We start from the raw sequence: 22814 nt of genomic DNA, 5'->3' as shown, positions 1-22814 counted from the left end.
ATGAAAAAGGAGGTACTGCCCGGAGGCGAGGAAGCCCGCAGGCGGCGCCCATGAGCTCTGGCCACGGCTGTACATTGGCTCCCCCGAAGGCGCCCCTCCGTGTCCTCGAAAGGCAACATCTGCAAGGGTGAATCTGTTCAAAATGCGGTTCGGCTGGATTTTACTGAATACGACAAAGGACCTGAGGACTTAGGATATGGAACTTACCCGTAACCTGGAAAACATTTAAGTGTGTCTGTTACGTTTCGTTTTTTTAATGTTTCAAGAAGAGAATTATGTCATTCCCAGACGTTACATGTAACCTGGACCTTGCGAGCTTCAAGGAACTGAATGAAGTTCCGTGGTCCCAGGAAACGCGGGACCCCGAGAATCCCTAACTTCCGGTCTGAACCTACCACGCTCACGTTCCTTGAAAGTGGTCTGAAGAGGGCCACGAGAAGGAGGGGACATTACTGCCCGTCGTGGGGCTCGGAAAGGGCCACGAGAAGGAGGGGACGTTGCTGCCCGTCGTGGGGCTCGGAAAGGGAGGGTAAAAACGGGGACGTGCTGAGAAGCGCAGTACCACCCACGAGTGAGTGACGAGTTCCGCACCGAGAACCACACCGGGTCACGGCCCCCATCTGACGGGACACCCACCGGAATCCTGTCGCAGAGCGCGGCGCTTTCGGCCGGGGTTGATCCGAAACCCCGGGAGCGCTGCGCGGGACCCGGCGCGATGGGGCCGGTGGACGAGGCGGGGCGGGATTCCAGAAGGAAGACCCAAGGCCGTCCCGCAGGCGCAGGGCAGGTGGCCTCACGCCGAGGCCCAGAGACCCGCCGGCCCAGCGGGTTGGAAAAGGTCCCGTCACGCTCGCTGGAGCCAGAGGGCGCGGGGCCGTGGGCCTTGGATCCCCGCGCGTCCTCTTCCGTCCCGAGCGGACGGCGGCGGAGGCCGGAGCCCTGTCCTGAGCAACGGGGAACCTCTCCGCTCCCTCCGGCCCGGGCTTCCTTCCGCTTGTCTGTCAGCTTCACGGGCGACGCGGGCCGCGGCCCTGCTGCTCCCCCGGAGGAGCCTCCCCGCAGACTCACTGGACGGAGCCGGTCTGCGAACTCGGGCGCCGCCTCTCCCGCAGGCTCCCGGCCGCTCCCCGAGCGCGGGCGGCCCGAGGGCGGCGGGCCTGGTCTGCGGCTCCCGCGACGCGGGTGCGGGTGCGACGCGGGTGCGGGTGTGGAGGCGCCGCAGCCCGGCCTGGACGGAACAAGCCCGACCCGGGACAGAGTCGCCAGCGCTCTCCGGCGCGAGCGAGCGCTCGGGCGCTTCCTCAGGCTCGCGCGGGGATTCCGCTCAGGGCCCAACGGCCGCCTCCACAGAGACAACTCGACTCACGTACAACAAAGGCCTTTATTTTCGCCGCCGGCGGACCGTCACCGGCGAGGTCGGCCGCGCACGGCCCGCGAGGCGCTCGGTCTCTGACTGGCGGGGCGCGAGCTTCAGGCGTGGAACAGGCCGCTCTCCAGGCACTGCGAGCCGCCGGCGGCCGGGGGGCGCCGCGTGTCGTTGGCGAGCTGCCAGTACCGCTCCCGCAGCAGGAACGCCGCCGCCTTGGGCTGCCGCTGGCGGGTGAAGATCCCCTTTTTGTTCCCCATCACTCGCTGCGGGGCTGAAAACAAGGCGAAGGCGTCTCAGGCGACTCGTGCGGGGCCACGCGGGAGCCCGCCCGGAGCCACGCGGGGCGCCAGCGGAAGCGGGAAGCGCCCTGTCGCGGTTCAGGCCGCTCGGGAGGCGGCCTCGGAGGCGGCGGCGGCACCACCGCTGCCGCGACCCCGTCGGCTCCCCGCGGCGCTGCGGCTGCGGCTGCGGCTGGGTCTGCGGGGGCCCAACAGCCCGAGCGACGGCTCTTCTCTGGGAAACGGGCGTCCCCGCGGCTCACTGGCGGGGGGCGGGGCGGCTCGGCAGCGGCCGTGGGGACGCGCCGTCGGGGGCTCCCGCTGCTCGGGCCCAGCCGGGGAGGAGCCGAGCGGCGACAGGCTCCGGGCACGTCCCCTCGGGCCCCGCTGCGCGCAGCCTCTGCCGAACAAGGTCCGTCCGCGACAAGCCTGGTCTCAGATGGGTTCCCGGGTCGCCCGCGCCGCCGTGCGCAGAGCCAGGCAAGGAGCCATCAGAGCCACTGATCTCCTCTGCCGAACACGGAGAGGCTCACGTTCTCCTTCCTTTAACTCTTGACCCCCTTCTCCATTCCAGTTTTTAATGAAACTGTCCCCTTCCGCAGACTTGTCTTCCCCTATTGGGTGACACGTTCTAACTCCCACCAGAGCCAAACCCTTCCTCACCTCCCCAGATGGCTGGGCTGCAGGCTGTGACACCCGGAGGCACAGGAGGAAACGGGGTCCCTTCGTTTGCGACTTAGCTGAAGGGGCCCGCCTGTCGCCCCACTTCGGAGCATGCGGACTTAGAGCCTCCCACGTGCACAACACTGCGACGCCTGCTTGTGCTCGGTGAAGCTGCCTCTTCCCGGGGAACGACGGAAAACACATGAAATACCCTGTTTCCCAGGCTCTGCACCCGACTCTGGAATAAGGGGTGCGTTCCACAGGGAAATCCAATACAAGGTCTGATACTTCCTCACCCTGTTGTGAACAGACTAAGGTTCAGCTGGTCATTTTTGCCTCAAGACAACAGGCTCTTCTGTTGGCTTCTTTTTTTTCTTACCATAAAATGATCTGCGAAGTAGGCAAGTGACTGCTGCTTGCTAAACACAACTTGCTTCTCCCAGGAAACTCTCATGTCGCCAGACCTAATGAGCGCTTCTTACAACCAACTGCCCCGAACTAACAGGCCAACCCGATTGAATGAGAAACGGTCCATTCCTTAACCCCAACTGCCACTCACCCTGGTCAGTCATAAAGTCGGCAAAATTCCAGATGAGCTCTCCAACCACGTAGTTTTTGCGTTTCTCATCCAGAACCATGTGGTACTGCTGCAGCAGAGCCTTCTGGTACTCCTCACTGAACATCACAGGTGGATCCTGGAATTCAAGGCACAGGGAAAACGGAAGAGACGAACTGATGCAACTGTAAATGTTAGAAAAAATGAAGAACCGCGTGACGGTAACCAAAACACCCAACTTCCCAGCGGCTGTAGTGACTGCAGGACGTGCTGGTGCAGACACAGCCAGGGCGGAGGTAGCCCGGAGTAAAGACCAGGGATTTTTAGTAAAGAACCTGAGTTAGTAAGTGCTTCACTTATCAACAGAATTTGGTATTTTCTTGCGCTTACTCTAACATCTCTATTCACCGGTGTAGTCTGAAAGTTGAGCTACATGGAAAGTAAAAATAAGTCTTTACATGATAAATTTATTTATATTATTATTATTATTATTATTTTTAAAGATTTTATTTGCCAGAGGGTAAGCACAAGTAGGGGGACGGGCAGGCAGAGGGAGAAGCAGGCTCCCTGCTGACCAACGAGCCCAATGTGGGACTTGATCCCAGGACCCTGGGACCATGACCTGAGCCGAAGGCAGAGACTTAATGACTGACTCCCCCAAATAATAAATTTAAGCCTCAAGTTTTAACTAGCTGCCAGTGTATAACTGGAGAACCAGGGTGACTCACTGCCCTCACGTCACATTCAGCTGGTCTGGTCCAGGTGAGTGGCTGCTACTCAGCACCCACCCATTCCACAAGTCACCACTTAGTGTCTGCTTCCCTGGCAGTTTTGGCCTCGAGGCGGGAAAGGTGGGAGCATCCCCGCCCCTGCAGCTCGGCCCTCTGGCTCTAAGTGTAACGAGGGTCAACGGGAGAGAGTGGAGCCGAGGCTGGGGCCTGGGGGGACGGTTATCAGGGGGGCTGCGAGGCGCCCCACAAGGCTCCCCAGGAGACACTGGAGCTCCCACTACTCAATGACAAGGGTCCAACCAAGGCAGAGGGGGTGGGGGCTCATTCAGTGTTCTGTGGAGAGCGCCTCCGTGTGGTGTACTGAGACATAACAATGTTCAGATGCCTTCCTCCCATGGGAACCTGGGGGCACTGCAAGTTCAAGGTTCAAGGAGGCAGTGTCTCCCTCCTTTCGCAAGAGAACAAAACACTGTAGGCTCTGGCTTTCAGTTCCAATGAGAAGGATTAAAACGCTACATAGGACGCACTGATGTAGCGTCACGTTACTACAGAACCATGTTTTGTTCTGGTTCGAGCGAATGTGAGGGCAGGGCCACACGCAGGTTTTCTTACCAACACTGCCTGGCCTAACACTCGCCACGCGTAGCTAAATAAACCTAAGAATGAATTATAAATCGACTCGGCCAAACTGGTTGCACTGCAAAAACATTCCATCCCGCAAACAGTCCCATCAGCGCTATATGCAGACTGAGCTGCTTAAACATTCCGAGTTCGTGACCTTTTCAGGACGACGGGCTGGTACGAATATATATTGTTCTCGTAAGCTACTTCCCCTCGCCCACCTGTCTTCACAACGGCCTCCCGTGTAAGCAAGATGAATTTAAGGGTCTGAGTGGAGAAATACAGTTGGGGGGGGCCTGCCCGACCCAGCAAGGATAAGCATATTGTGCGTCAACACGGAATCTGACATCTGTGACAGGTGAGTGTGAGGGGGCTGAGGGGGCTGGGGGCTGGCTGTGGCTCCAGAAATCACAGGAGAAAATCCCCGCAGGAGCATCTCATCTTTGGTGAGGAAATTTAATAAAAAAGCAGAGAAAGAGGGAGGGAAAACGCTAGTGATTAAACCTCGCTCCGAGATTTCATTCATTTCCCTACTGAGTATTATTTAGCATCCTCCGAGCGCTGGAGGCTGCCGAGGGCTTGGGAAGCAACGGTAACTAGGAATCCGCCACTCTCTTGGAGCCTGCACTCTGGCCAAGGAGAGAGTCAAAGCAATAATAACGGTACGCAGTGACAAAGGCTGAGACAGAGCCCAAGCAGAGGGGACAGCTTGGACATCTCACCAAAGAGGGGACATCGGACCTGAGACCTGAACACAGAGTGGGAACCCAGGAGTCGGCGAATGTGGTGCTAACACGGGCGTCCCTGGAGAAGGGACAGCCCACACCAGAGCAGGAGCCGACCAGCACAGTGAGAACAGTCCAGTGGCCAAGAGCGAAGGCCGAGGAAGACGACGACCTGGGGGAGGGCAGAGAGTGAAGGGCGCGACCGCTCTGGCCCGGGACTGGGACTTTAACGTGGGGGCCATGGGATGCCAAGGACGGGACCCCCAAGGTTTGGATTTGCTCAGGAGATGACTCGGGCAGTCACTGGGCAGCTCTCTGGGAACCCGGCCAGAAGGACCAAGCGAGGGAGGCAGAGGCCCGAGCCCTGGAGGACGGCGGGGAGGTCATCAGCACCAGTGAGGGCTGGGAGAGGCACAGCGTGCTGGCCTGGGGGAACGGCAGACACCTCTGTCCCGGAGAGGGAGGAGATAACGAAACACCCCTCACTGCTTACCTGGTGAAACCCTGGGATGGCCCCGGCTCCGTACTCGCTCTGGATTATGGGTTTCTGGTAAGTCCTGTACCAGTTCTCAAACTGCGTGGCCAGCTGCAGCGGAATCACCTCCAAGTGCCCGTAGTCATGATACCAAGAGTAGTAGCTATTCACACAGATGACGTCCACATACGGCGCCTAGGAGGAGAGCACGGCACCTGCTCAGAGACCAGAAGGCTGTAAAGAGCTCTAAGGCTCACAGCCTGGGGGGCGCTTCCGGCAGGGAGGTGGGAGGAGGAGCTCCCGTGTGTGGCAAATGTAGGCAGGAGTGACAATCAGGCAAGGCACTGATTCTGGACGGGCGCTCCTGAGTCCCGCAGCTGGACTCTGGCGAGGCACAGAGGTGCCCCACCAGCCAGCCCCACTGCAGCCCAGGGCCCGTCTGTAGCACTCCTGTTCCACCGGCCTTCCCTTACTTGGCCCTAGAGAAAAGTTCCCAACCAAAGGACAGACGCACTTTTTCCCCTCACAAAGACCTTGGTTAACCGTGCTGTTTGTGAGACGGTGGTATGGGCCGTGGGCTGGCCGGAAAACTCTCTCCTGGCAGGGAGCAGAGAGGACGGGCAGGACCGCCTCGCGTCCACACGGGGCGGTGCCCAGGACCGTGCGGCGAACACTAGGCAGCCAGTGTCCAGGCCCTCCTGTCACTTGAACCAACGCCCATCTCCAGAGCCTGCCCTGGGACTGATGCAGTCTGACTTTCCCAGGTGACAGAGCCCCTTCCCAAGAGTGGTGGCAGACAGTGCCTGGTGGGGGAGGGAGGAGCTACTGGCATTTAGGGAACAGGATCGGTCCTGCCCAACAGTGTCACTTGAGAGCAGTTACAGTATGTATGTCACTGAAAGCAGCAGGCGGCACAAGGAAGCCTGTGGGAGACACATGCGCCCAGATGGCATATCCCCCCAGGAGTCTGGCGACCCTGGGAGGCTCAGGCACTGGCTGCCCTGTCCGCGTGGCAGACCTGAACAAGAAGAGATGCCACTTGGGCTCTGAGAACGTCCACACCTGCCTGTGCCACGCTGGGGTCTGCCAGTCTCTTGAAGGGGTGTTCCCGAGAGATGGCGAGGGAAGCACCAGGGATACAAACCTCTCCCATCCGTGTTAAATGAGAGTTCCCAATTTATATTCGTATGTTGCATTTTCTCCTCCGTTCTTTCCATGAGATGTTTGCTCCCTCTGCACTTCCCTCCTAAGTACTGGCCTTCAGTGCTCTCGTGAAGAAGCGTTTTCTTGCTCCCACGTCTTCCAGCTTCATGCAACGGCGCACGTCGTTTCCAAGGAGCTGCTGCTCACCAGTCATGTGGGAGCCCGGCTGTCCCTTCCATCCCAGCCTGCGGTTCCCAGACCAAGGTGACGACTGCAGTCGCTGAGGAACTTTCTAAAACTCAGAGCCGCCCCGGACGCAACAACCCGGAATCTCAGAATCCAGGCATCCCCCGTGGGAGTTCTGACAATGGGCCAGGTCTGAGAAACCCTGGTCGGCGACAACTGTGGTGCTCACCAACTGAGCAGCATCAGATGCGGAGTCTGCACTGACAACAACCGAAAGCTGCCTGTGCCCTGCCTGCCTGGATTCGGAATCACTGCCCGGCAGGTCAGCAGCTGGCTCTCCCTCACCCGGACACCGTGAGGAAAGCGCGTGGACCGGGTGCTCAGGGCTCTTCCCAGCAGCCCATGTTAGCAAGCACCAGAGATGGCGAGAGGACAGGCGGGGGGGCCCCCAGGCTCACCCCCAGGTCTGCTTCATAGTTGGAGTTGGTCACAAAGGTCACGGGCCGGGAGGGGTCCAAGGCTTTGGTGTGAGCAATCAGCGTCCTGTCCACGGAGGGCAGAAGACACAGGCTCGTCAGTCCGGCAAGGACCCTGGACAGCCATCTCTCTCTCTCTCCATCCCATCTCCCAGCCAAAACCCTGCTCTCCTCCTGACCCTGAAGAGGACCTGAGGGCAGCAGACACGTCCTTCCAGCCTTAGATCACATTCCCCAGCATCTTTCTCCACCCCCAAGTCACCCCTCCCCAGAGAGAGGGCTGCCATCACAGGGGTGTGCAGGCACCCGAAGCTGGGACTTGGTGTGGCTAAAAGCTGCATTCCCAATCTCTGGAAAAGCTCTTGAAAACAAGAATGCGCGGGGTGAGGGACGCCTGGGGCCTCAGTCAGTGAAACGTCTGCCTTCGGCTCAGGTCGTGATCCCAGGGTCCTGGAATCGAGTCCCACATCAGCCTCCTTGCTCAGCGGGGAGCCTGCTCTGCCCGCTCTGCCTGCTGCTCCCCTGCTTGAGCTCGAGCTCTCTCTGACAAATAAATAAATAAAATCCTTAAAAAAAAAAAGAAGAAGAAGAAGAGGAGGAGGAGGAGGAGGAGGAGGAAGAATGCGTGGGTGTAGACTGGGAGGGACACAAAGTCCACAAGGCAGGGGTCTGTGCCAGGAGGCAGGCTGTGCTCAGGGCCCTGGCTGGAGAAGAGCCCCGGCTGTCCGCAGCTTGGTGGAGCACTATGAATGGTGACAAGGGGCGGGAGGACCATGGCGGGGAGGCGCAGAGTTCTGGGAGGCAGTGACAGGGCAGTTAACGGGCACGGGTGAGTCAGCCCAGACTCAGAAGAAACAACATTGATGCTGAGACGCGTTCATCAGGGAGGGACCCTAAGAAAAGGCTTCCCGACAGAGGACCCAGCCTGTGGTCAAGGCTCAGCCCGGGGACCTGGCAGAGGCCACCCCAGTGCAGGTCACCCCATTCACAGCGTAAGCCTGCTTCTCTCTTCTCGTGGCTAGTGTCCTTCTCCTCGAAGCCCTCCCCACACTGCTCTTCTCTTTCAAGGGCTGTGGTTTCCCCAAGCCAGAACGCTATCCCTCACCTCGAGTCCCAGAGCCACACTCTGAAACAGCCTGTGTGTCACTGGGAAGCCTCGAAGCCTCGCTGAGCTCCTCAGGCCCAGGCAGCCTTAGCCACAGCCCGGCTGCCTGCCCCCTGCCCTGGCCATGATGCACCTCCCCGAACAGCTGGTAGGAACCTCAGGCACCTATTCCCAGGCACCTGCACTCCTTCCCGCTCCACAACAAACGTCTGTCCCCCAACCCTGGCTCAGCACGGCCTGAGGCCCCAAGGCTCCGGGCTGTGTGTGCCGGGCAGTCCTTTGCCCAGGTGAACCTGCAGCTCAGAGCTGCGCATCTTCTACCCACAGCTCAGCTCACAGCGCTCCGTGACACTGGGACGGTCTCTGCTGCCCCCAGAAGCAAGTGACCCCCCCTTGCAGGCTTAGTTACAGCTGTGACCCTGACCCTAAGACAGACAAGGAACCAAGGAAGCCTCCCCGCAGGGCAGCAAACCGGGCGGTTGTTGCCAGCACTGCCCTCCGGGGGCTCTGTCCCGGCCAAGCCTGGTGGGGGACGGAGGAGCTACTGGCACTTAGGGCAACCGTGTCACTTGAGAGCAGTCGGAGCGCGCACGTCACGGACAGGCCTGCGCTGGGTCATCTGCCGGGAAAACGCGGTCTTACAGAGCCGAACCGCACGGACAAGTGAACCCGAAGCAACACCCGGCGGTTTTCTGCACCTTCAACGTACACGAGCCTTCCCAGGAGTGGGGACAACGGAGAGACCGAGACTGGAGACGGGGGTGGCTTGGAACTTCGCCTCGCGCGGCTCACGCCTCAGGCCGAGGGCGGACGCGGCACCTGCCCGGCGCCCCTCCCCCACCCCACCCCATCCCCCCCCCCGCACCCCCGTTCCCCATCCCCCCATCCCGCTGCCCGCATCCCCCCACCGCACTCGCACCCCCCACCCCCACCGCACTCGCACCCCCCACCCCCACCGCACTCGCACCCCTCCCATCCCCCCATCCGCGCTCTCAGCCCCGACCCGGCCCAGGGCGGCCGCACTCACTTGAAGTAGTAACCGGCGGGCGGCAGGAAGGAGGCGGGCTCGTTGGCCACCGACCACATGACCACCGCGGGGTGGTTCTTGTCCCTGCGCACCAGCTCCCCCATCACCTCCAGGTGGTGCTGCAGAGACCGGTTCCCGTAGCTCTGGCTGCGGCACACGGAGCGGCGCGGTCGGGAGGGGGCGGGGCGGGGCCTGGTGGGCCGGGGCGGGGCCTGATGGGGCGGGGCGGGGCCTGGTGGGCCGGGGCGGGGCCGGGGCGGGCACTCACGCCAGCACGATGCCCACGCCCGGGCTCTCGTCGATGACCACGATCCCGTAGCGGTCGCAGAGCTGCAGCACCTCCTCCGCGTAGGGGTAGTGGCTGGTGCGGAAGGCGTTGGCCCCGAGCCAGCGCAGCAGGTTGAAGTCCTTCACCAGCAGGGCCCAGTCAAAGCCCCTTCCCCGGATCTGGGGCAGAGCACGGCGGGGTGAGCCCGAACCCCGGCCCCGCGCACTGCTTTCTGAAGCCAGGCCGCCCAGGGGTCACCGCCTTAGCCCTCTGTGCGGCCCCCGCACAGCCCGTCGGGCCGCGGTTTCCAGCACTATGCTCAACTGCTCCGAGCCACCTCGACTGCTTCAGGGGCCGTGGGGGCGGTGAGACGGGAAATGGCCCTCCGAGGGGTCCAGAGGCCACAACTCACATCTGCATCCTCGTGTTTGTTGACGCCATGGAAATAGAAAGGTTTCCCGTTGATGAGGAACTGGCGCTCTGTGACCTCGACAGTGCGAATCCCCACGGGGAGAGTGTAGAAGTCAGACACAGGCCCAGCTGCCGTCTGCGTGGTCACCCTCACCTGCCAGCGCGGAGAACCGGGTGTGGGGCTTCCTGGCAGGCCTGAGCCCCACACAGCCCTCCCTTCAGCAGGAAGGCCCCGCACATGCACCGCGGGGCCCACAAGCTGAGAGATGCGGAAATTCCCGACTTCTGCCACCAGCAAGGAGCAAACTTTCCTCACCCTGCCCCATGCCTGCTCTTCAAAGCCGGGCTCCTCACCAAGCGCTGAGACGGCCAGGCAGAGTACACTGCGATCCAACTGACTGGGACGCTCAGGAGACCTGGTGTGCCTGACCCACTACCTGTCCTGTACCCCCCACCCCACCACCGGGAGCCGCAGCTGCTGGGTGGGGGCAAAAGGCCTTCTGCAGCCCCAGGTCATTACCTCCAAAGAGTACAGGTAGGCGGGGTGCTCATGCATCAGGTAGGGCCACCAGAGGTGGGCATTGGGAACCTGCAGCTGACCGCGGCACCCTGTCCCCTGGGCCACGACTTTGCCTTCCTGGTCCAGAAGACGCACTTCCAACTGGAAGTGTTCACTGCCCTGCACGAAAATCTGGTAATCCACCAGCCCTGCAAGGGACAAGACAGATCGGACAAAAGAGGGGAAGGAAACAGCCTGGGTCATACAGAGGACAATTCCCTGGGGCCACCACCCTGAGTCTCAGTCTGCAGGGAGGGCAGCACAGGGGGAAGAGACATGATTCTCCTGAACCCTGAGCTATCCACCCGGAGCTATGGTTTTAGGCAAGCCCTGCATCTCTTTGAGCTTCCTTTCCTCACAAAATGAGGTCAGACCAGCTGGGTGATTTCTGCTGCCCGTGCCTATTCTGACAGGCTGGGCCGCAGCTCCGCTTAGGTGGATGGGAAGCCTGCGGGTGAAGAGATGCTGGGAGAGCGTCTCCCCTAGAGGATCTTTCTATACAGGGAGCAGAGCCACTTGGGGCCTGGCCGAGGGAAGTTCCTGCCAGGAGCCCTTACCGGTGCCCTGGTCCACGCTGGTGGTGACGGTGATGTCATCGATGTAGGTGGTAGGTGTAGTGTAGAGAAGCACGGGCCGATGCAGTCCCGCGTAGTTGAAGAAGTCAAAGTTTGTGTTCTGCACAAAGTAACCCTTAGGGTACCTAGGATGGGAGAGAATGCCTAACTGCAGACTTGCTCTGGTCCTTCGACCTCAGCTGGAACATCTGCCTGGCCTCCCAGAGCCAAGGCCTCACCTCTGCCAAGACCACCCAGCCCCTAGTGGGAAGACCAATGGGTGGGGTGGGGAGTGGGGTGGAGCGGGGAGCAGGGTGCTGCTCACTTGGAGGTATCCGTCCTGTGGAGGATGGTCCCTGGCGGCAGCGTGTGGGGGGTGAGTGTGTTGTTGATGGCAATGGTAATGCGGCAGGAGGACAGGGGCCCACTCTGGACCAGCTTGCTGATGTCAGCTTCGAAGGGGAGATGCCCCCCCTCATGCTCCACCACATGCACCCCATTCACCCACTGCAGACACAGGGAGATATGGGAGGGAGGAACAAGTCGGTCCTGCCATCTCCTGCACCCCCCAGCACGATAGGCAGTATGTGGGGCCTGAGGGCCCTGCTGACTGCCGCCTGACTCACAGAGGGAGGGACCAAGCTCCAGAACAGATCGGGCAACCCTCCCCTGACCCCCGCCACGAACCCCTGAGTAGGGCCTGAGCATGCCCCCCATCCACCCCAGGGGGCAGGCTGTCAGGTGACCCCTGTGAATCAGGCAGCCCCAAGCTGCTCAGCAACTGCGTCTGACCGCTCGCCCTGCCTGATGCTGGTGGTACTGACCACAATGGCATAGTAGTGGGCACTGCCAATCCTCAGCACCACCCTCGTGCCCAGGTCCTGGGTCCATCGCTGGGGCAGGGTCACCTCCCGCTCATACCACACCCAGCCGACAAAGCTGCGCAGCTGCCTATCCTGGCCCACATCGTTGAAGCTGGAGGGAACCGGCATGTCCAGTGTGGGGCCCGACTGAGGAGAGAAGGGCTGGGGTTAGGTCCAGAGCACCTTGGACTCTAAGACCAGGACCCAGGCAGCCCCCTTCCCTAGAGGCCAGGTCCTCCCACAGGAAGGGAGGAAGAAAGCTGGACAAGATGACTTCTCCCAGGCCGTCCCGTCATTGTCATTCTTCCTCTTTTTTTTTTTTTAAGATTTTATTTATTTGAGAGAAAGAGTGAGAGAGATCACGAGCAGGGGGGAGGGGTAGAGGAAGAAGCAGACTCCCTGCTGAGCAGGGAGCCTGATGTGGGACTCCATCCCGGGATGCTGGGATCATGACCTGAGCCAAAGGCAGGCGCTTAACGGACGCAGCCACCCAGGCGCCCCACCACTGTCCTCCTCTGCCAGCACCTGACTGATGCCTTTCCTGGAGTTCATTTAAGCGGATGCTGGTCGCTCAGACACCTAATGGACAGTGTGCCCCGAACCTACAAGGCCGCTGTAGGTGCCAGGAATAAAACGAGGCCTCCGCAGGCAGGTGGTCAGCTCTGTGAAGAGTCTGGAGGGTGGCGGGAACTATCGTGGGGTCAGGGAAGGCCTTCTGGGGCCCACGGGATACTGCCTGAGGGCAAGTTGGCCCAACTGGGTGAACCTGAACCTGGCAGGGAACCCCCTGATCCCCTCGGGTACAAGGCCAGGCACGAAGGGGACAGACAGCTCAGTGGGCCTGGAAGCAGCCTGGGGAAGAGCGTCCGCGACTTCCAGAGACTCAATGAGCAGTGGCTGGACGGGTGTGGGACTTGGGGAGAAACGTCTGCGGGGCTGGTGGGCCAGGCTGGGGGAGGGGCAGGCTGTGCACCGGGTGAGCCGGCCGCAAGCCTGCGGGGGACAAGCGGACCCTAAGAGGAAGACGGTCAACTGACCGCCCGCGGAGGAAGGCGGGGGGCAGGGACCGCTCCGCAGGGGAAGCTCGCAGCGCGCGCGCCGGCCCCGGCCCCCGGTCTTCCTCCCCGTGAACGCCGAGCGGACGGCGGAAGGGGGTCTCGGAGAGACGCGCGCCCGGGAGCGCGAAGGCCGACTGCGCCCCCAAAGTCGGACGGGAGGCCTGGGGGGGTCGCCGGCTGGGCGGGGGTCGAGCCCCGTCCTCTCTCCGAACCCCGCGACGGCTCCTCCGCGCCGCGGCGGGGCTGGGGACCCGGGAGGGCTCCAGCTCGGGGCCCGGCCGCGGCGCCTGTCCCAGCCGGCCGGGTCGCGCAGGGGCCGCCCCCGCCCGGCAGGCCGCCGCCCGCCCGCGGCCCCCCAGCCCGCCCTTCGCGCAGCCCCGCCGGCCGCCCCCGCCCGCGGGCCCGCACCTCGCGCAGCGGCGACCGGTACCACCGCTGCTCGAAGCCGCGCTGCCGGTTCTCGGAGAAGTCGGCGCGGAAGCTCCAGAGGCCGTGCAGCTCCTTGCGCTCCCGCGACGGGCTCTCCCGCGGGTACAGCATCCCGCCCCGCAGCGCCAGCCCGCAGGCCCAGAGCAGCGGGCCGAGCGCCGCCCAGGCCGCCGGGTGCATGCCCGCCTCCGGCCGCTCGCTCGCAGGCGACTGCGGCCGCGCCGCGCTCCGAGCCGCGCGGGAGGGGCCGGGAGGGGCGGGAGGGGCGGGGGGCGGGGGGCGGGAGGGGCGGGGCGCGGCCACGTGACCCGCCGCCCGCGCCATCTTGGTGGAAGGCGGCTGCGGGGGGCGGAGGAGCGCGAGGCCGGACGGTCCCCCGGGGAATGCGCTCCCCGCTGCCCCGCGGCGACGGCGGGGAGGGCCCGCGCGGGGCCCGAACCATCTCCGGTCCCCCCCCCGCCCGCGTCCCGCCCCAGCTCCGGAAGGCAGCGACGTCCCTCCCCGGCTGGGGCGTCTGGGGCCGCGGGCCAGCGGGAGGCCCAGGGCCGGACGCCTCGTGAGCCCAGGCAAAGCCTCGGCCGTGCCTGGCGGTGCCCCCGCCGCGGCCGTAGCTTGGCCCTGGGCCTCCCCCTACGGCCGCCTTAATGTGGTTCTGGAGTAGAGGTGGGGTGAGGGGCCGAGCCCATGGTCATCCGAGGTGGCTTTGGTGCAAAAAGGTGGTTTTACTAGAGCTTGGGGACAGGACCCGGGGGCAGCAAGGGAGCCGCGCCGGGGTCCCCAGGGGTGACGCATGCTGCGCTTGGCAGTCGGGGGAGCAAAGGGACAGGGAGATTTTCAGAACTTCCCTGCGCTGAAGAGGCCGGGGACACGCCCGAGGCCTTGCCGTGGTCACGCTCCCGTGGTTTTCCCTCCACCGAGGATCAGCGTGAACTTGCACCGTATCCCCCCCAGCGAACGGGAGGGGCCGGGGCAGCGGGGCAGGGAGGGGCAGGGTGCCGGCGGGGCATGGCTGCGGCCCAGGCCTCCAAGCGGGGCCCCACGCTCCCCTTTGACAGGCGGGGGCCGCAAAGAGAGAAGCAAGTGGTGGGGGAACAGAAGGCTCCCTGAGGATGGGCGGGGGCTGACACCCCTCAACACCCCGCCCTGGGACACAGTGGTGTTCCTGACGCGCCCCTGGCTGCCCTAAAGGAAAAGCAGTTCACTTACAGAGGTTCCAATCCTGCACGTCCCGAGTCTCCCTCAGTTTACAGCAGCTCGAGCACTGCGCAAGAACAGCATCTCTGCGGCCAGCCGGCCTTCCAGGAGGCAGTGTAGACACGAGTAAATGTCCTTAGAACCCGCGGCCGGTTGACAGACACTTGAAGCTGAGGGGCTTTAAATTTAGGTGAGGTTCAGAGGGGCGGACGGGGACAGGACCCATGGGCAGAAGGAGCAGCCGCACGGGGGTTCTGAGGGGAGGCCGATTCACTGCGGGGTTGGGGGAGATAAGGAAAGGGAAGTTTCAAAAGGATTTTCACGTGTTAAAGACGCGTAGGATACCAGAGGCCTTGCCACTGTCCTGTTAGGGTGGTTTTCCCTCCAGCAAGGCAGTAACAGTAGGACAGCTGGGAGTTTCCGGAGGAGCACTACACCCTGCCGCGTCCAGTGTCGGTCAGTGGGCCGTCGGCCGCAGGTCATAAGGACATTTTCTTGGATCTACATTTCCCTCCGGTAGCTGCGGTATTGCTAGACATGCCTTGTTCCTGTAGATTGCTAACACACCTGTTAACGGGGGCAGGCACGTGTCTTGCAGGATTGTGATGTATACAAGTTTACTCCTTGCTTTTCCTGTCCTTAGCTTTAGGGCAGCCAGGAGTGTGCAAGGAACGTCACACATATCCCATCTGGGTTGGGGGGGAAGGTTGGGGGGTGTCAGCTTCTGCTATGTCCTCAGTTTGCCTTTTGTTTCCTCATCAAAACAGGCCAAGTGTAATGTTCCTCCCAGATATCGTACTGTTAATGCCTTTCCTCCAGAAAAAATCAACTCTGCTAATACCTTGATTTCAGACTTCTGGCCTCCAGATCCGTGAGATAATAAATTTCTGTTGTTTTAAGTCAAGGAAAGAAGGAAGGAAGAAATGAAGGGAGGGAGGGTAGGGAAAGGAAGAAATAAAATAATAAAATAAAACCTTTCTAAGAGAATCCCTCACCTTCCACCACCAAATCTACCCACCCCCTTGCAACTACCCCCACATTCTCTGCCTGCGTCCCTATTACCCTAGATGAATTGTCCCTGTTCCCCTCAAAGTCCAGTCCCTCCGTGTGGGCTCAGAATCCCGTCTCTTCGTGCCTGCTCAAGGACCTCCTCTCAGTGACCCCTCCCAGGCGTCTTGACATTGACAGTGTCTGTCCTGCTTCTGGACAGCAGTCAAACATGTTCTAGATCTCCTATCATGAAAAATGTTCTTCCTTGATCCTGAGGTCCTCTCCATAGCAAAATTCATCAGAAGGATTTTCTGTGCTCAATGTTGCCAGATTTTTCCATTCTCTTTACCCTCAACCTATTCCAATCAGGGTAACACTCCTTGGAAACTGCTCTTGGCATAATCACCAATTATTTTTGTGTTGTTTGATCCAAACTGCTTTGCAGTCTGCTTACTCTCCATGACAGAGATCTAAAAATAGTCTCTCAAGTCCAACTTCTTAAAAAGTTCTTCCCCCACATTTTGGAAATACTTTTGAGGACTTTTTTTTTTTTTTTTAAATTTAAGACAAATTCTGGAGTCATAGTTCCCATGTAATAAAATGCATGCGCATTCCAAGTGCACAGTTTGATGCGACTTGGCAAATGTACACCTGAGTGCCCAGCACCACTGTCAAAATGTAGAACTTTCCCACTACTCCAGGCAGGACCCTCTGATTCTTCCCGGTCAGCCCTGTCCTCACCCCTGGCCCCAAGCAATGACCAATCTGCGTTTTGTTGCTATAGGTTAGATCTGGCTTCTCTAGAGTTTCACACAAACAGAATTACACAGGATGAGTTTCGTGTCTAGCTTCTCTCACTCAGCACAGTGCTTTTGGGATTCCCCATGTTGCTGTGTAAAGCAGCGTCTCCTTTCCAAGGACAGTGTTTAGTAACAGAAAATGAAACAAGCGTCAGTTCTGGATGGAACTTTCATGAGTATTCTCAGTTCCACACTTCATTCAGGCAAGATTCTTTGAACCAACTTATGACACGGAATGACGTCTCGCATCTGCGGTTGCCGGAAAGAGGAGACATGCCCTTCCTGAAACTCTTTTTCTCCTGCAGCATTCTTCAAACCCAGTGTTTGGAGCTTTCCAAACACTTTCCACCCCCACCTTCAGAAAAGAGCTCAAAATCCACCATATGGGAAGGAGAAAAGCAGAGGATTTTAAACGAAGGGAATAAGGGGCACGTGATGTTCTTCTCTGACACGACTGATACAGATTAGCCCCCTGTCCGGTCACCTCCCATCTCCCTGACTTATCCCTGACACTGGCTGCCGTCGAGTGACCTTGCTCCTTTGAGTACCTGTGGCACATGAAGAGCCGGTCACCGGCAGCGGCATCCCTCCCCGGGAGACCATGCGCTCTCCCACCCCAGGAAGCCCCACGTGGCCACGAGTCGCGCTTTGGCCGGATCTGAAGTCCTGGCTAGAGGCAGCTCCAGCTCATACACTGAATTGCTGGGGACGATTCCCCTGCGTGAACACGCCGCCACCGACTGTGCCCTCAGCCTACTCAGCATTTAGGCTGTTTCCATTTTTCACGTGCACCGTCGACACCTCAGCACGCAGTCCCCAGGCGGCCCCTGAGCCCGTGCTCTCGTGGGAGACGGTGCCCGGGTGTGTGCTGGGCCGGGGGTGGCAGGCTGGAGGGTCTGTTCTTCTTCCCCTTTCCGGGGCATCTTGAGGGCTCTCCGGGGATCGTGCCAGGGGCTCTTTTACTTCCTGCCACCCCAGGGGAGGGAAAACGGAGCCCTTCAGACAGGACCTCTGCCCGTGGGCCAGAGGCAGGCCCTGTGGCTCCCCAATCCCACTTTCTGCTTGTGTCTGGTTCACAAAGAGGTCTCCCTCACTCGGATCTTGACGAGATCTTTTGGGGCCTTTCTCCTTTTGTGTTTCATTCACGGCTATTGTACATCTGAAGCTTGTTGTCACTTTGCCGTCGGACTGTACGTCTGTCTGTCTTAAGCTACTTTTCCGGGCTTCCCTTCCATCCTCCCGCTGTGTACTTCTGCTTGTACACCTGCCTCTTGGGCCCAGAAATACTTTCCCAGGCTTGTCTTGGAGGCTGTAGCGTTCTTTGTTCTGTTCTCCGGGTCATCTTTCCGAGCTCAGTTCAGACGCCAGCTCTTTTGTTTCTTCGGTCGGAAGGAACCTCTCCCTTTTCCTTCTTCCTGGGACAGTCGCTGTAACTACGTTTGTACTCAGGGGTCTGCACTGTCTGGTGTTAGCCGGACTGTGACTTTCTGGCAGCTGATCCCCCTCCTTGTTCCATGACCATCCCATGGGCCCTGCCCCCCCCAAATGAGAGCATACAGAGCATCACTGAGGCAAAGGTGACCTGGGCTGTGTGGGTGCCCTCTGGATTCCTATTGGCCGGATGGCCATAGTGCTAGCAATCTCCATGAGTGGGCATTCTGCGAAGAGAACCTTACAGCTCTGAAAGACTATGAAATGGTTCTGCTGTCTCTGTCACAGATGAGGAAATTAAGGCTCAGAGAGGTAAAATGACTTATTCAAGGTAATACAGCCCAAACTGCATTTACCATTGTCAATGGCCCCTTCATTCCTTTTCCCAAATTACCCTACAACCACAGGACTTTCTGATGTCCAGGACAGGAAGTGCTCGTAGAGCACGCTTCCCCTTGTGGTGGGCAGCAGCAACGCCCAGTGTCCCTGCAAAGTTGTCTGGTCACAGCCTTGAGCTTAACAAGCAAGTCACAGGATACTCGGTTGATCAGAGAAAAGTTTGAGACTTCCTATTTTTTAAAAAGATGTTATTTATTTATCTGAGAGAGTGAATGTACAAGAGAGAATGATCAGGGGAAGGAGCAGAGGGAGAGGGAGAAGCAGACTCCCCGCTGAGCAGGGAGCCCAACACGGGGCTTGATCCCAGGACTCTGGGATCATGACCCACGCCAAAGGCAGATCTCAACTGAGTGAGCCACCCAGGAGCGCAAGACTTCCTATTTTTTTTTCCCCTGACAGATAAACTTCATTGCATTTAAACAATATCTCAAATAGGTCTTGGAACTCATTTGGCATCTTGTTACTCTAGTGGGAAAGCTCAGATCTTCTTGAGTTCCTTTTTCAGAGACAGACAGCATCTAAAATTTTCTCATGTCCTTGTGATTAACTGTTGTAGCTTGCTGAATCAAAGAAGGTGAATTTGTACAAGTTCAATGCCAGTTGCTTTCTGGGTTTGGGACAGGCACCGAGCAACAGCTGGCCTCATTTGAACCAGCAAATGGATTTTTTTTCATCCAAGAATTTTCAGATTTTAACAAAAGATCTGCTCTCCATAATAAAGGCATAAATGGGGAAATAAGCACACACTGACCTCACCCGAACGGAAACCCAGTGGAACACTCTTGCTCATGTGCTGTATTTGACTACCGACCACATGAACGGTCGCCAGTTCCTCTCTGTTTGTCAATCCAAAGCCTCTCACTTTCCTTCCAAGGAGGCTGATTTCCACACTGATGACATCCCTCCGCAGGAGTCTTCTGGGCTTTTCGCAATAACTGTCCCATCAGAGGGATACATTTTCTAAAAGGTGGACAGTCTGGTTACTGAAAATGTCTTCATTCTCACAGTGGATTCAGCAAAGAGAGCACCCTAATGTTTATTTTTTTAAAAAATGCTTTCATTGAGCTATAATTAAAATACCTCATAATTCATCCACTTACAGTGTACAATGCAAAAGTTTTTAGTATATTCCCAGGTGTGTGTGACCATTATTGCGATTAAGTTTGGAACATTTTTTTTAAAGTTTGGAACATTTTCATCACCTCAAAAGGAAACTCTGTGCTCTTTGCTTTCTACCCTTCTGTCCCACCAATCTAGTCCTAAGCAACTACTAATCTAGTTTTTGTCTCCATAATTCAGGGGTTTTATGTAAATGGAATCATGTATGTGGTCTTTTGCTTCTTAATGTTTTAAAATATGTGTGTTTATACTGTAATTCTGCTTTGAGAAAATCAAAATTTTAAATCAAAGTTTAAATTAAAAGCTCTGTGACATTATACATTTTTTTTTCAAGATTAGCAGAACATTACAGCAAATACAGAATTAAATTTTCTCTTCCCATCCTTGAAAAAGTGCCCAGAGGCTTTTTTTTTTTTTTTTTCTTTGAGTTCACTCCAGCTGAGGGGAGTTGGGCGCCTGGGTGGCTGAGTCAGTTAAGCCTCTGCCTTTGGTTCAGGTCGTGATCTCAGGGTCCTGAGATCAGGTCCTCTGTTGGTCTCCACACTCACTGTGAAGTCTGCTTCTTCCTCTCCCTCTGCCCCTCCCTCTGCTTGTGTTCTCATGCTTGCTCTCTCTCATATAAACAAAATCTCTTAAAAATATGTTACTATTGGGGGGCGCCTAGGTGGCTCAGTGGGTTAAAGCCTCTGCCTTCAGCTCGGGTCATGATCTCATAGTCCTGGGATCGAGCCCCACATCAGGCTCTCTGCTCAGCACGGAGCCTGCTTCCTCCTCTCTCCCTGCCTACTTGTGTGCTCTCTCTGTCAAATAAATAAATAAAATCTTTTAAAAAATGTGTTACTATTACTTTTAAAACTGTGGGATGTTGTATTTAATTTTTATTATTTATTTATTTTTAAAGATTTTTTTTTATTTATTTATGTGACAGACAGAGATCACAAGCAGGCAGAGAGGCAGGCAGAGAGAGAGGAGGAAGCAGGCTCCCCGCTGAGCAGAGAGCCCGATGCGGGGCTCGATCCCAGGACCCTGAGATCATGACCTGAGCTGAAGACAAAGGCTTTAACCCACTGAGCCACCCAGGCGCCCCTGTATTTAAGTTTTTAAAAAGGATTCCTGGGGCACCTGAGTGGCTCCGTCATTAAGTGTCTGCCTTCAGCTCAGGTCATGATCCTGGGGTCCTGGGATGGAGCCCCACAAGGGGCTCCCAGAGCTTGTTTCTCTCTGTGTCCCTCCACCCTGCTTGTGCTCTCTCTCTCTCACTCTCTCTTTCAAAGAAATAAATAAAATCTTAAAAAACAAAACAACAAGAGCAGAGCTCTGGAGTTTTGTTGACTTTGAGTCTACCAGTTCTGCGGTAGGTGTCCGTGCAGTTTGGGTTCTTCAATAGGACCGTAATCAAATATTCGGGACATAATTGGCTGCTAAACTCACAACCGCCCACCCCCCAGTTTACAGACCTTGATCTTGCTCAGAAGACCGCAGGCCTAGCGAGGCGAGGCCCGCCCCAAGCCCAAGGGGTGACGCGCGGTTAGTACAAAAGCCGGCAAGACCAGCCCGTTCCTCTCGCCGGGAGCCCGCTTTCTCCTCATCCCTTGAAGCTGAGCGTATGGAACAGCGGCCGACTGCGGTAACGACTGGGAAGCAAGAGGAAACCAGGCCTTGGTGATTTGGGAAATTCTCCGCCTGTGCCCATTTCAAAGGACGGTAGAATGAGGAGCAGCAGGGTCAGAAAGCGCGGGCTGGAGAGGCAGGCGGCGCCCGGGCAACCTGCTGCCTGAGGAGATCAAAGCTGCGGCCGCTCCGCTGCTGGGGGCGCTCGGTGCGGGCCGCGGGCTCCCCTCAGCCCCCGCAGCAGAAGCAGGAAGGGGCGCGGCACGATCTCGAAGGCTCCGTGGAGGAGCCTCTGGTCACCGACGCGACCCGCGACAGGCCCAGGAGACCGGCCACGCCCTCGAGGCCGTGACGGCAGCAGAAACGCCGGCGCGGACACGCGGAGCGCGACGAGGACCCCGAGGAAGGCTCTCCGGGCCTCCGCAGAGCTGGACGAGCAGGAAACGGGCCGACAGGACCCCGTGTCCCTCGGCGGGCGGTGAAGACGAGCCGCCCTGGGGGTGGGGGAGGGGCCCATGGCTCGGCGGGGGCGGGGCAGGGCCGGAGGGCGGAGGGCGGGAACCCCTTATTTCCCGGAAGTTCGCCTTACGCCACTTCCCCTGTCTGAGAGCTCGACCCAAGCACCCGTCCTCACTCACCAGAAGAAACCCGAAGATTTTTGCTAAGCGAACCGGGCGTCGTTCAGCCGCGAGCCTTCCTGGCGGCGAGGGCGGCGCCCCCTAGCGTCCCGCCCGGGAACCACACCGGCCCCGGCGTCCCGCCGCCGACAGCTGCAGCTTGAGGTATTTGTGCGTCTGAGCCAGGCGCGTCCGGAGGCCCCAGGAAAGCCCGAGAGAGGTCGTGGGAAGCCTCAGATGTTCCCATATTAAAATAACGGTAATTCGCGGTAGTGATTTTTACTTGATACCATTTTGGCTGATGAAAACTCTCGAAGGAACACTACTTTCAGACACCAGGGAAACCTGTATTCCCAGGCCTTGAAAACTAGTGGAATTTTCGGGGTTGGATTTCAAAATTGCTTGGAACCAGGGATTCCTTTCCCCTTCCGTTTTCTTCCTTTTAAAACGGAAATGCCTTGGCGCACCTGCGTGGCTCAATCTGTTAAATGTCCTACTCTTGATTTTGGCTCAGGTCACGACCTCGAGATTCTGGGATGGAGGCCCGTATGGGACTCTATGGTCAGGGCAGAGTCCGCTTGTCCCTCTCCCTTTGCTCCTCGCCGCCCCCACCCCACTTGTCCTGTCTAAAATAAATACATAAAATCTTTAAAAAGACATAAATTGAAATGCCTCTAAGTGTCAAATGATCGTTCCTTTGGGCAAACCCTAATCCCCACCACAGTCACATGAGATTCTCAGGTTCATGGATAAGGAGGAACTTCGCCCCTGGAGGATCATGTCCGTCTCTCAGACCTAATTCAGATGACTTAGATAACGAGATGTGGGACTTCCAAGCTGAGGAGATTTAGAACTTGTGCTGATGTTTAAGGGGCTAAAACTTTGGGCGGGGCGGGGGGCGGCGCATGGGATGGAGTGAATGTGTGGCCCGTGGATAGACACTGGCCTTTGAGAGCCAGACAACAACATACAGTAAACTGAACAATGATCCCCCAATATGATCCCCCAAACTTGTGAATATGTTTCCTAACATGGTAAAAGGAACTTTGCAGATGTGATTAAGTCAAGGATCTTGAGATGAAACGATTTTCTTGCTTTATCCAGGTGAATCCAGTGTAACCACAAGGGTCTTTATAAGAGGGGGGCAGAAAGGTCA

General features: G+C 58.3%; 1 protein-coding gene and 1 long non-coding RNA gene across 5 annotated transcripts; one reads left to right on the top strand and one right to left on the bottom strand.

Annotated features, from left to right (window-relative positions):
• Positions 1–1362: 1362 nt before the first annotated feature.
• GUSB (glucuronidase beta) lies at positions 1363–14441 on the bottom strand. 4 transcript variants are annotated; one of them, XR_014306436.1, is made up of 13 exons: positions 13477–14439; positions 11972–12157; positions 11473–11654; positions 11151–11293; positions 10555–10742; positions 10036–10188; positions 9624–9802; positions 9356–9502; positions 7206–7290; positions 5437–5613; positions 2870–3005; positions 2311–2700; positions 1363–1640 (listed from the first exon to the last, which is right to left on the bottom strand). XR_014306436.1 is itself a non-coding variant. In XM_082714320.1 (12 exons), the coding sequence occupies exons 1-12, from the start codon at positions 13819–13821 to the stop codon at positions 1471–1473; spliced, it is 2091 nt and encodes a 696-aa protein (XP_082570446.1). In that variant the 5' UTR covers positions 13822–14438; the 3' UTR covers positions 1363–1470. The 4 variants fall into 4 exon arrangements, 2 of the variants coding, with proteins under 2 accessions (XP_082570446.1, XP_082570447.1); XM_082714320.1 differs by lacking the exon at positions 2311–2700 and having other exon boundaries at positions 13477–14438; XR_014306435.1 differs by lacking the exons at positions 2311–2700; positions 7206–7290 and having other exon boundaries at positions 13477–14441.
• On the top strand, positions 1867–2608 carry LOC309854863. Its single transcript, XR_014306456.1, has 2 exons — positions 1867–2113; positions 2295–2608. It is a non-coding gene; the product is annotated as an uncharacterized lncRNA (long non-coding RNA).
• Positions 14442–22814: the final 8373 nt, after the last annotated feature.

This window comes from Mustela nivalis (genome assembly GCF_964662115.1).
Source record: "Mustela nivalis genome assembly, chromosome: 19".
Classification (NCBI taxonomy): Eukaryota; Metazoa; Chordata; class Mammalia; order Carnivora; family Mustelidae; genus Mustela; species Mustela nivalis.
The sequence above is the reverse complement of the archived record's forward strand: the minus strand, read 5'-3'. Positions and strand labels throughout refer to the sequence as shown.